Raw genomic sequence first — 13,363 nt, forward strand, 5'->3', positions numbered from 1 at the left:
GGGGCCCATGCCCTCCCCCAGCACTTTGTTGCTTATCCGCACAAACAAGGGACCCAGCAGCGAACTGAATCGCTTGTAGAATTCAGTAGTAAATCTGAATGGGCCTGGGGCTTTCCCGAACTGCATCAACCCCACACACTCCATCACCTCCCATACACCTATTGAAGTCCCCACCCCTGAGCTTTGCCTGTTCTATAATAATAATAATCTTTATTGTCACAAGTAGGCTTACATTAACAGTGCAATGAAGTTACCATGAAAAGCCCCTATTCACCACATTCTGGACTGTTCAGTAATACCCACATGTCCTGTGGGCATTTCATTTGTTTAGCTACCTTCTCAAATGAAATGAAAAAGGCTTCTACCTCCTTCTCATCAAACCTTGGTAATGCTTGGACATATTTAAATAGATCCCCACCAAGCCTTCAACTATGACTTTCTCTTTATCCTCATCAGTACCCTCAAACTGTACATTTCTCTTTACACCTGCCAATTTTAACTGACTCTCTTTCTTTTTCCTCTCTTTCTTTTTCACTGATCTGTACCGCCCTTTCTCTTTCTTTTTGTTCTGCTGGGGCTATTCTTTCTTCTTTTTTTTTTCTTATCTCCCCTTTTCTTTTTTCCTGATCTGCATCTCCCTTTCTCTCTCTTTTTCCCTCATTTCATATTCAAGCTGCTTTAATTCTTTTTCATGTTCAAGTTGCTTGATCTGTAACTGAATTTTGTGCCATTTCCATTGAGTCTGATTGTATCTCAGGCAATTTTAAATACTCAGCTACCGCCGTAAGGTAACGTTAACTGCGATGTTTTTTGGCAAATTTAAAAGCCTTTTTTCAGTCTCTGTTCGTAACCTGCGTATGACCTTCTCCACCCCCAAAAACCTGCAAGCCTCTGAAAGAGCCATTGTCCACAACACACTCCCTACTTAAACTGGAATACCACACCTGAAAAGCAAACACAAATATGCTCACCCTTCACTGTCTTTAAGTTCACTATGCCAACCCAATCATGTAAGATAGGCTTTTATCCCGGACGAGCTCCACTTTTTTATGGGCCAGAGTTTAGAGAACACCAAAGTATATCATGGAGTTCACCTGACCTACAACATTTAATAGATTTTGGTTATGGAGAGCACAAGGACCCACTTTCCAGGTGTTATGCAACAGAGATCTTAAGTATTTTTAAACAAAACAATGTTTATTCTATGAATTGAGTTAACATTTTATAAACACACAGTAAACATCTTATCAACTACCAACACAAATACCCACCCCAAAGATACAGTACTCTATAGGTAATCCTTAATAACTTTCCTAACAACATCTATAAGCCAAACATCCTTTTTAAATAAAATAGTGGGTTTGAATTCTTTACAGAAAACAGGTATTACTTTGAAGTTATCATGTGGTCTAGATACATTCTTTAGCATGCAGAGAGAGAGATCAAAAGTACACCTTCTTTGTGTGAATGCAGCTCCCAGCTGAAAACAAAACCAAATATCTCAGAGCCACAAAGCAGCTTCCAGCTCAAAACGCAAGTAAAGACAGAATCACAGCCCAGCTCCACCCACACAGTGACATCACTGCAGCCATTTAATAAAATACACTTTTCTTAAAAGGGACTCTCACATGACACTAAACCTGCCCAAAATGTTTTTTGTTTGTTAAATCGCACCCAATATACTGCAAAAGCTTAGAGACTGGTTTAATTTTGCTTTTGCGCTAGCAGTGCTGGACACAAACAATCTGAATTCTTTTGTCACTGATGTGCTCCAAAATGAGCAAATAAAACAAAATAGTGGTATTATTATTGTAAATCTCTCTTAATAATACAAAGCCTACGGTAAACCACCCTGCCTTCTAGGTTCTTCTTACCTGTAGGAGATATTCTAATTTTAAGCAGCATTTGTACAGGTTGGTGTTATCATCAGTGATGGGCTCACCATTTTCCTTGTGTTCTCGATTTATCTCTGAAATCGCATCTACAAAACCAATAAATTCGACATTATCCAAAATGTTATCTAATATGTTACATTAGTACTCAAATATTAACATCCAGCAGTCTTAATTAGTAACATCCATCAGCCCTAATCAGAACATCTTTCTATTCTTGCTCTCATTTTCTGCACCAGTTCCTCATCACCAGTTGCGAAGCTCAATACTGGACACTAACCAGGACAAAGCAGCCCACTTGACTGGCATCCCACCCATAAACATTCACTCCCTCCACCACTGACGACCAGTGGCAGCAGTGTATACCACCTACAAGATGCACTGCAGGAGCTCACCAAGGCTCTTAAGGCAGCACCGTACAAACCCGGTAGCATAGTGGTTAGCACAAATGTTTCACAGGTCACAGGTTCAATTCCCGGCTTGGGTCACTATTTGTGTGGAGTCTGCATGTTCTCCCCGTGTGCGCATGGGTTTCCTCCGGGTGCTCCGGTTTCCTCCCACAGTCCAAAGATGTGCAGGTTAGGTGGATTGGCCATGATAAATTGCCCTTAGTGTCCAAATTGCCCTTAGTGTTAGGTGGGGTTACTGGGTTATGGGGATAGGGTGGAGGTATGGGCTTATGTAGGGTGCTCTTTCCAAGACTCGATGGGCCGAATGGCCCCCTTCTGCACTGTAAATTCTATGAAATCTATGACTGGTACCATCTAGGATAAGGACAGCAGACACATGGGAACACCATTAACTAGAAGCTCCCCTCTAAGCCACTCACCATCCTGACTTGGAAATTTATCACCGTTCCTTCACTATCACTGGTTTCAAATCCTGGAACTCCCTCTCTAACAACACTGAGTGTACCGACAACACATGGATTGCAGCAGCTCAAGAAAGCAGCTCTCCACCACCTTCACAAGGGCAATTAGGCATGGGCAATAATTGCTTGCCTGGCCAGCGTCACCCCACCTACATCCCTTGAACAATTTTTTAAAAATTCTCAAAAGGTGAGCACTATAAAACAAATCATTTCCATTGCATTCTGGTTGGGGGAAGCATTAATTTAACACCTTATAGTGCAGATATCCAGGTGCCTCAACTTGCATACACATTAAAAACCCATTCCTCCACTTTATCAGAGTAATACCAACAAATCTCTTACTTCAACAGTCCTATGCCAACTGTGACACTCGATTGACACCTTTCATCTAATTCACTCAATTATGTTGCAGAAGAAAGTGATTCACAATGCCCACAAAAGGCAAAGCACTGAAGGGGAATACCTCTGACTTTCAGGTCCTTCCTGTTAATGTTGGAATCCTATCACTGTGAAGTATATCGCTCGTTGTAAGTTAGTAAGAGCTGCTGTCACAATTGGAGAAAGGTTTGGGCATTATTCTTAAGTATATTTAAAAACAGTTCTTGGCTGTAAGGGGGAGAGGAAACGGGAGTCTGTGTTCTCGGAGTTATGTGAATAAGGCTCCAGATTACTCCTTTACTCTGTGAATAAGCAGCAAATTATAACACTTACAACTTCTTCTGTTGCCATGAGAAACTGACCATAGTAATAATCGCTTATTGTCACAAGTCGGCTTCAATGAAGTTACTGTGAAAAGCCCCTAGCCGCCACATTCCAGCGCCTGGTCGGGGAGGCCGGTACGGGAATTAAACCCGCGCTGCTGGCATTGTTCTGCATTACAAGCCAGCTGTTTAACCCACTGTGCTAAGCCAGCCCCATAAAGATGATGGAGAGGCATTCTGCTCATCGCAAGAGGTGCTGAGATGAGATGCTGAGTGTAGCAACAACTTAAGAGACTGAACACATTATCAGTCGCCATGGCATCCTTGTGAAACATCACAAACTTTCACACCTTTCTGTCCATTTAATCCCAAGGGAACAATGTTCACCCATTCTCGGCTTGTACTTTGCTTGTCTGTACATCTAAAACAGAGTAGGCAGTGGTGCAACTCAGATGGCCAGGTGGTGAAGGGTAGACATTGGAGCCTCATCTTAATACACTAATAAACTTCGATTTACCACAACGTGCACATTTGGAGGCCTGTACATACGTATAAATACCCAATCCATATATAATTAACAGACAGAGGAGGAGGCAGCAAGAGAAGGGTTATTTCAAACCACATTCATGATTCACCACTTACTTCCACATCTCCAGTTCTATGCTGCCATGATTATGTCACCTTTAGACTCAATGGGGGTGAAAATAATTTTGACTGGAGGTGGAAAGTTGTCAAGTATGCACCATTTTCTTTTACATCAAGTTCAAATTACCTGATTTGCACAACTGCCCAAGGTGAAGTTCATCGGCAAATTTCTTTCTGGCCTTACATTCTCCACCTTCCAAAGACAACAAATCTCTCACAGTTCAGGCACCCATGCGCTCTGTTTTCCCAGTTCAATGCCCATTGACTCCTTCAATTGGGACAGACTTTCCCAGAATTTCCAAGTTTCCATCTCTTACTTCAATTCCATTAAACATAGAATCATTTTCAATCATTGACCTACTTCACATTCAGCAATGTACAAAGGTGAAGAGCATCCATTAACCCCCAAGGCATGGACCCTGTCCGTGAAAGCCATTGTCACAACAGATGTAGGTTGAGAGGTGGTAGACGTAGGACTAGGATGAGGAGGAACTACTTCTCGCAGAGAGTGATGAATTTGTGGAACTCGTTGCCCCATGGTACGGTGGAATCTGAGTCATTAAATGGTTTCAAGAAGAAGGTATCTTTTCAGCTCTCCTTTTGGGCCAGAATCAGTTGTTGTACTCCCACAGACCCTTAAGGGAGCCTCAACCTCACCTCCATCGATTGATGCCTTTCTCCCCTTCACCAGCCCCTCAGATCACTGTGGTTCTACCCTTTCCTCGCTCCCAAGGACTATCCTCAAGGGTCACTGTTTATGGTCCCCTGCCGCTGAATTTCCCCCCTGGCCGCTCTGCATCTTCAATGTGGCCTGCTACCGGATGGAAAATTATTCAACCTCTTTTGCACTTGCAACGGAAATATTGGGAAATTGACAGGAGCTCTCCATTTCTCCGAGCAACAAGTAAACTAATATAAAGAGATTACAAAGACAGAATTGGGGATGAATAATAATAATAATCTTTATTAGTGTCACAAGTAGGAATGCTAGAAGTATTATAGGTAATACTTTAATGCTAGGATTATTATAGGTAAGACTGATGAGTTTGGGAGTGTGGATTGACAGGTCCAACTGTGATCGTTGCCATCGCAGAGAAGTGGTCGACGGAGGAGCAGGACTGGAAACTCAACATTCTGTGGTATAATAATATTCTTTATTGTCACAAGTAGGCTTACATTAACACCACAAATGAAGTTACTGTGAAAAGCCCCAAAATGCCACATTCCAGCGCCTGTTCGGGTACACAGAGGGAGAATTCAGAATGTCCAATTCACCTAACAAGCACGTCTTCCGGGACTTCTGGGAAGAAATCCACGCAGACCCGGAAGAAACCCACGCAGATACGAGGGGAATGTACAGACTCAGCACAGACAATGACCCAAGCCGGGAATCGAACCTGGGACACTGGCACTGTGAAGCAACAGTGCTAACCACTGTGCTACCGTCCCACAGGATCTTCAGGTGAGACAGGGGAGGGGATAAAAGAGGAAGTCGTGTCATATTATTGAGGGTAGCCATGATGTGGAGATGTTGGCGTTGGACTGGGGTGAGCACACTAAGAAGTCTTACAACACCAGGTTAAAGTCCAACAGGTTTGTTTCAAACACGAGCTTTCGGAGCACTACTCCTTCCGCAGGTGAATATTCACCCGAGGAAGGAGCAGTGCTCCGAAAGCTAGTGAATTGAAACAAACCTGTTGGACTTTAACCTGGTGTTGTAAGACATCTTACTACATTATTGAGGAGTCAGTTACTGCCTGCTGCCTGTGACATTGTTTAAAATGTTCTTACAGGCCTGTGCGAGTCTGCTGCCTGTGGCATGGGGGTATGGGCCGGCTGCATGTGCAGGCCACATGGGTTGGGGGAGTAAGGTATGATGAAAGGGAAGGAGGTGGGCCTAATGGGCTGGGTGGATGAGACCCTGAAAGAGAAGCCAACATGGTGCCCAGCCTGGCAGGGGGAGGGAATATGCCCTCCAACATTTTGGAGACTCATGCTGGTCAAACTAACAGGTCCCCATGACTTAACTCTGAACAGTGTCAGCTGCCCACAGTTTCAAAGTCAAGAAATCCCAAATAGTTCAAAGTCAAGAATGTGCTGAAAGCTCAGGGTGCGAGGACACTTGGGAACATGGGATCCAGAGGGATTAGGCTTGCCTATCTGCTGGACCCCAGCACCTGCCACTGAGCATCCATTAACCCCCAAGGCAGACATCACTGTCCAATGGACCTATGCCGTGAAAACCATTGTCACAACAGATGTAGGTTGAGAGGTGGTAGATTTAGAACTAGGATGAGGAGGAACTACTTCTCGCAGAGAGTGATGAATTTGTGGAACTCGTTGCCCCATGGTGCGGTGGAGTCTGAGTCATTAATTGCTTTCAAGAAGAAGATAGACATCTATCTGATTTTTAAAATGGTTAAAGGGCTATGGGGATTTGAGATCAGGAATCTGATTGAATGTCGGAGCAGGATCGAAGGGCTGAATTGCCCACTTCTGCTCCTAATTCCTATGTTCCTATGTGAGGAAGGACGATATCTTGGAAAGGTCTTCAAATGTGGCTTTGTGGGTAGAGTTTAGGAATAAAAGGGGGCAGAGACGTTGTGTAATTTCAAGGAGGAGTTAGATAGCTCTTGGGCTAAAGGGATCAAGGGATATTTTGGGGGGGGGGGGGGGGGTCGGAGAGGCTGGGTCAGGTTATTGAACTTGATGGATCAGCCACGATCATAATGAATGATAGAGGAGACTCGAAAGGCCGAATGGTCTCCTCCTGCTTCTATTTTCTATGTATTGCTGGGAGTGTATTATATACCCCCAAAGAGTCAGTGGGCAATAGAGGAGCAGATAGGTAGACAATTCGCGGAGGTATGTCAAAATAACAATAAGGTAATTATATTAGGGCATTTTAACTTCCCCAACATTAATTGGGATAATCATACTGTGAACGGTTTAGAGGGGGCAAATTTCTTCAAATGTATTCAGGGAAGCTTTTTATATCAATGTGTGGAAGGTCCAACAAGGGGTGGCGTAGTGCAGAATCTAATTCCGGGCAATGAAGCTGGACAGGGACAGGTGTTTGAGGTGGTAGTGGTGGAGCATTTTAATGATAGCTAAACGACACAGTACAATTTAAGTTTGCTATGGAAAAGGAAAAAGATGGTCTTCAAAAAAATTGTTCTGGATTGGGGGATGGCAGATTTGATTGGAATAAGGCAGGATCTGGGCAAAGTGAATTGAGAGCAGCTTCTTGTGGAGAAAATCTACAGCGGAGCAGTGGGGCACATTCAAAAGGAAATGGGGAGAGTACAGGTGCAACATGTTCCCTTTAGGGTGCAATGTAGGATCATCAAGCCCAGAGAATCCGGGATGTCAAGGAATATTCAGGACAAGATAAGAAAGAAAAGAGGGGCTTTTAGCAGGTACAAAGGGAGCAAATCAGTGGAGGCCTTAGTTGAGTATGTATAAAAGTGCAGGGGGACTTAAGAAAATAATTAGGAGAGCAAAGAGGAGTCATGAAAAAGCACTGGTGGGTAGGATTAGGGGAGAATACCAAGATATTCTACAAGTGTATTAAGGGAAGAGGTAAACCAGGGAAAGAGTAGGGCCCATTAGGGACCAAGGATGCAATCTGTGCGTGGAGCTGGAGGACATTGGTAGGGCGTTAAACGAGTGCTTCACATCTGTCTTCACTCAGGAGAAGAAAGATGCAGGTACAGAATTTGGAAAGAGGGACTGTGAGGTTCTTGAACAGTTTGACACAGGGAGTGAAGAGGTTTGGAGGTTTTCGCGGGCTTAAAAGTGGACAAATCCACAAGTCTGGACGGGCTGTATCCCAGACATCTGTGGGAGGTAAGGGAGGAAGTGACAGGGACTCTGACCCAAATTTTTAAATCCCCTCTGGCCACAGGGAAGGTGCCAGAAGATTGGAGGACAGCTAATGTGGTTCCACTTTTCAAGGGTGGTAGAGGTAAACCAGGAAATTACAGACCAGTGAGTCACTCATTAGTGGTAGGGAAACTATTGGGAGAAAATTCTGAAAGAGAAAATTAACCTCCACTTGGAGAGCCAAGATTCGATCAAGGATAGTCAGCATGGCTTTATCGGGGAAGGTCATGCCCAACAAAGTTAATTAAATTTCCGAGGAAGTGATCGGGTGTGTAGATCAGGCTCGTGCAGTTTATACAGATTTATAGTTTATCTGTATTTCAGCAAAGCCTTTGACAAGATCCCACATGGAAGACTGATAAGGTAAAAGCATACGGGATTCAGGGTAACTTGACAAGTTGAATCCAAAACTGGCTTAGTGGTAGGAGATAGAGGGTGGTGTCAAAGGTTGTTTAGGTGACTGAAGGCCGGTGTCCAGTGGCGTACAGCAGGGATCAGTGCTAGGTCCTTTATTGTTTGTGATATTTATATAAACAATATGGATACGATGGGGCAGCACGGTGGCACAGTGGTTGGCACTGCTGCCTCATGGCGCCGAGGTCCCAGGTTCGATCCCAGCTCTGTCCGTGTGGAGTTTGCACATTCTCCCCGTATTTGCGTGGGTTTTGTCCCAACAACCCAAAGATGTGCAGGGTAGGTGGATTGGCCACGCTAAATTGCCCCTTAATTGGAAAAAATGAATTGAGGGCTCTAAATTTATTTTAAAAAACAACATAGATGAGAATGTTGGGGAATGATAAGCAAGTATGCAGATGATACAGATTGGCAGGGAGATTAATAGTGAAGAAGAAAGTGTAAGGTTGCGGGAAGATATAGACCAGGGGTGGGCAAACGTTTCCGTGCAAGGGCCACATTCAGAAATTCACAATTTTAAAGGGCCGCATAGTATATTAAGTAAAATAATTACTTCACCCGGTTATGATTCTGGGCGCCTCATATAGAACACAGAACAGTACAGCACAAAACAGGCCCTTCGGCCCTCGATGTTGTGCCGAGCAATGATCACCCTACTCAAGTCAACGTATCCACCCTATACCAGTAAGTAACCCAACAGCCCCCCCCCCCCCCATTAACCTTAAAAAAAAGTGTTTTTTAAAAAAAAAAATTTTTTTAATGACTTGGTGGCCCGCGGGCCGTAGTTTGCCCACCCCTGATATAGAAGGTCAGATGGGCAAATCAGTGGCAGATGGAATCTAATCCTGAAAAGTGCGAGGTGATGCACTTTGGAAGGAGGAACAAGTGGATACTAAACAAACAGCAGGAAGTTTGTCCACAGACCCCTTAAGGCAGCAGGACAGGTTAAAAGAGTAGTTAAGAAGGCATATGGGACACTTGCCTTTATCAGTCATGACAGAGCAGAGAGGTTCTGCTAGAGCTGTACAAAATTTTGGTTAGGCCAGAGCTGGAGTTCTGGTCATCTCACTATAAGGAGGATGTGATTGCACTGGAGAGGGTGCAGAGGAGATTCACCAGGATGTTGCCTGGGATGGAGCATTTGGAAAATGAAGAGATGCTGGAAAGGCTGAGATTGTTTTCCTTCGAGCAGAGAAAGCTGATGGAGAACCAGATTGAGGAGTTTAAGATTAAGAGGGGGACGGACATGGTGGATAGGAAGCAGCTGTCCCCCTTAATTGAATAATGAGGAGGCATAATTTTAAAGTGAGGGACAGGAGGTTTAGAGGGGAATTGAGCAAAAGGTTTTTCATCCACAAGTTGGTGAGAGTGTGGAATGCACTGCCTGAGAGGATAGTAGATGCGGGAAATGTCACAACCTTTAAAATGTACGTGGGTGAGCACTTGAAATGTCACAACATTTAAGGCTGTGGTTCGAGTGGTAGAAAGTGGGATTAGTGGAGATTTAGTGTAGTTCTGTCAGTGCAGACTCGATGGATTGAAGGACCTCTTCTGTACTGTTTGACTCTACGAATAGAACACTTTCCCACGCATACACTATCAAGAGGTTGGGACAAAGGTGGGAACCCAAGTTGATCTTTCAGACTCGCCCGATTTTAGAACCGGCCTGCTGCTATATTAGCTTAATCTTTATTGGGGCCAAGTAGGCTGACATTAACACTGCAGTGAAGTACTGTGAAAATCCCCCAGTCACCACACTTTGACACCTGTTCAGGTACATGGAGGAAGAATTCAGAATATCCAATTCACCGAACAAGCACGTCTTTCGGGACTTGTAGGAGGAAACCGGAGCACCTGGAGGAAACCCACGGTGACACAGGGCGAACGTACGGACTCCACACAGACAGTAACCCAAGCCGGAAATCGAACCCGGGTCCCTGATGCTGTGAAGCAATAGTGGTAACCACTATACTACCGTGCTGCTAATTCAAGGTGCTTTTGGGATTGAACTTGATAAGTATTGTTCAGCTACATTTTAGGCATATCTACTGAACTCTATGGGAGCTGGCAGTGAGAAGACAGTCAGTGCCCTCACTGCTCGGTGTTAGTGAGTGTAGTCCCAGGTTGGGACTGTAATGTGTCTCTGGGTTATGATGATTGGATGGGATATTGCCAATGTCACTATCGTGAGCCTTCTGGTGAGCTGGCCTTGGAGGATCTGGAAGACTCCCCAACCGAACCCTGGAAACTGTTCGTCTGTTTCCTTAACAGCAGAGGTGCAAGAGTCACTGAAAGCATCAAGAAAAACTGAACATTTGTCTTTCATCGAGTAATATTTGTCAACAACAACAACAAAATGTGTGCTTTATTCATTTACATGGGAAGTGGGATATGCTGAGAGCAAATCTAGCAATCCTTACCTTTTAAGTCTCGGATTATTCTTTGGATCTGACTTTCTCCAACAGACACTTCCATCCTTGTGGTTTCAACTCACATTGTCTGTAACCTGCTTGATTAAAATACTTGCATGTTACAGATAATAGTGTCATAACTGTGGGGCAACCAGTTACAGAATAAAAATCTGAATGTTATGCTATTTGCTGCAAGGTATACGGCATTATTTCTAACCAATATCATTGACATTTAGCTTGTCCTTCACAGGGAGAGACACAGACAGCACAAGAAAATAGCAGGGACAATATCCCTTTACTTTACATAGCCATAGGGTATTCTGCTAATTCTGTGCCACATAGATAAAAGGGGAAGGTGAAGGATAATCTAATAGAGGTCTTTAAAATTATGGAGGGGATTGATAGGGAAGACGGGGAGGTGTTTCCACCTGTGGATGTGTCCAAAACATGAGGCGGGGGAGAGGGTTTGTGTCATAAATCGAAGATAAAATGAAGTCAATAAAGCCTTAAGGAGAAGCCTCTTACCCAGAGGGTGGTTAGAATGTTGAACTTTCGACCACAAGGAGTAGTGGAGGTGAGTAGCGAAGCAGAACGAAGAGGAAGTTCAATGAGTACATTACCTAAATGAAGCATGGTGGGGGAAGGCAGATGGGAAACACAAACACCAGCATAGGTCGGTTGGGTTAAATGGCCAGTTTCTGTTCTGCAAATTCTACATAAGTGTATCTGTTCAGTAAAGGTTCACATATGTACACAAATCTTTGAAGGTGGCTGAACATGTTAATAACAGTGTTGAAAGACTACATCAAGGACCCTTGGCTTTATAGAAGCCTTGAATACAAAAGCAAAACAGTTATACCAACTCTTTGCAAATCACTGGCTAGACCTTGGCTGATATATACCTAACTCTGGGCACCACACTTTAGGATGTGTACGCAAATGTTGGAGAGGATATTTACCACAATGGCACCAGAGATGTAGAACTTCAGTTATCTGAAGAGACTAAAGAAGAGGTGTTCATCTTGTTGCAAAGAACAAGTGCTCAAGAATCCCCACTTCCTTCTCAGCGCCACTGGCAGCTAATCCTCCAGCTGTTTAGGTCCCAACTCTGGAATTTGCTCCAAAACAAAAAATCTCTTCACCTCTCTGATCTCCTTAAAAGCTTCACTTAAATCTTACAAAAATCAGTTGGTCCCCGCATTTAAGGCCCTTTCTTTGGCTCAGTGCAAAATTTTGTTTGATAACACCCCTGCGGAGTGTCTCAAGATGTTTCACTGCCTTAATGACAAAATATAAATTGAAGTTGTTGAGAGGGTTACAGGGAGGCGTAATAGATGTTCAGTGCTTTGATGGAGTGGTTAGGGGAAAACGGATTCCAGTAGCAGTAAAGTTGATAACCAGAGGACACAGAGAAAACAGATTCAATCTGAACTTTCAACCGGACATTGGAGAAAAACAGAAAATGCTGGAAAAACCCAGCAGGCCAGGCAGCATCTGTGGAGAGAGAAACACAGAGTTAACGTTTTGACTCCAATATGACTCTTCCTCCGCACAAAAGCTAATTCTGGTTTTCTCCGATCAAGCAGATGCTGCCAGACCTGCTGAGTTTTCCCAGCACTTTCTGTTTTTATTTCAACTTCCCAGTATCCGCAGTATTTAGCTTGTGCTCGAGGGGATTGGATAGACTAGACTTGTAGGGGCAAAGTCAGCAGGGCTCTATGGAAGGGGCAGGAAAGAGGAACTAACCTGTCACAGAGCCAACACAGACAGGGTGGGCCGAATGGCCACCTTCTGGTCCGCTCTGCTGATCAGGTTCCCCCACCACAGGCCCAATACTTACACTGAGCGGATAGGCCTCACTCTCACTTCCTAGTCAGCTCCTCATTTCCCATCAGGAACATTTCAGGCCACAAACCTTGAGGGGGAAAGAAGAGGTAACAGGGGAGCCATTAGTGGACTCTCACTCAGCGAGACCCCCCCAAACCTCCCCCACCTTCACAGCTGGTCACTCACCGCCCCCACCATCACCGCAACCGGGCCGGCCCGCGCTGCAACCCAGCATGAAAGCCAGCCCGCTGAGCGACGTGCCAGCCAGCCAATCAGCGCTGGGGCGTCACCGCCGCCTGCCGGCATCCGCCCAATCAACTGCCGACGGGGGGGCGGGATTGTTCGGCTGTCAAGTTAGTGTGCGGCGCACTGTCAACAATGGGGCCGGTCAGCTGACTGCCTGCGCCGCGCTCAGCGCTGTGTTCACAGCCGGCCTGTCAATCACTGGGCCGCGAGCGAGGGCCCGGCCTGTCAATCACTGGGCCGCGAGCGAGGGCCCGGCCTGTCAATCACTGGGCCGCGAGCGAGGGCCCGGCCTGTCAATCACTGGGCCGCGAGCCCGGGCCCGGCCTGTCAATCACTGGGCCGCGAGCGAGGGCCCGGCCTGTCAATCACAGGGCCGCGAGCGAGGGCCCGGCCTGTCAATCATAGGGCCGCGAGCCCGGGCCCCGCCTGTCAATCAGAGGGCCGCGCTCTGCACTGTGCTGACAGCCTGGC

General features: G+C 45.3%; 2 protein-coding genes across 7 annotated transcripts in view; one reads left to right on the forward strand and one right to left on the reverse strand.

Moving 5' to 3' along the window:
- Nucleotides 1-12,911, reverse strand: part of fyco1a (FYVE and coiled-coil domain autophagy adaptor 1a) — a 261,315-nt gene extending 248,404 nt beyond the window's left edge. For 3 of the 6 annotated variants that reach the window (XR_005460614.1, XM_038796694.1, XM_038796689.1), the window contains exons 1-4: nucleotides 12,833-12,911; nucleotides 12,660-12,734; nucleotides 10,829-10,914; nucleotides 1,875-1,981 (exon numbers count right to left, since the gene is read on the reverse strand). Coding sequence is in view for 5 of the 6 variants with exons in the window: in XM_038796694.1 (XP_038652622.1) it covers nucleotides 1,875-1,981; nucleotides 10,829-10,883 (162 nt within the window). In the remaining variant the exon portion in view is untranslated. Of the gene's footprint in view, nucleotides 1-1,874; nucleotides 1,982-10,828; nucleotides 10,915-11,344; nucleotides 11,440-12,659; nucleotides 12,779-12,832 lie in introns of those variants that run through there. The other 3 variants (XM_038796690.1, XM_038796693.1, XM_038796692.1) reach the window with 3 other exon arrangements.
- LOC119965820 (C-C chemokine receptor type 4-like) overlaps nucleotides 1-13,363 on the forward strand; it is a 102,902-nt gene that overhangs the window by 14,568 nt on the left and 74,971 nt on the right. The window lies entirely within an intron of this gene.

The sequence above is a fragment of the Scyliorhinus canicula genome, chromosome 5 (genome assembly GCF_902713615.1).
Source record: "Scyliorhinus canicula chromosome 5, sScyCan1.1, whole genome shotgun sequence".
NCBI lineage: Eukaryota > Metazoa > Chordata > Chondrichthyes > Carcharhiniformes > Scyliorhinidae > Scyliorhinus > Scyliorhinus canicula.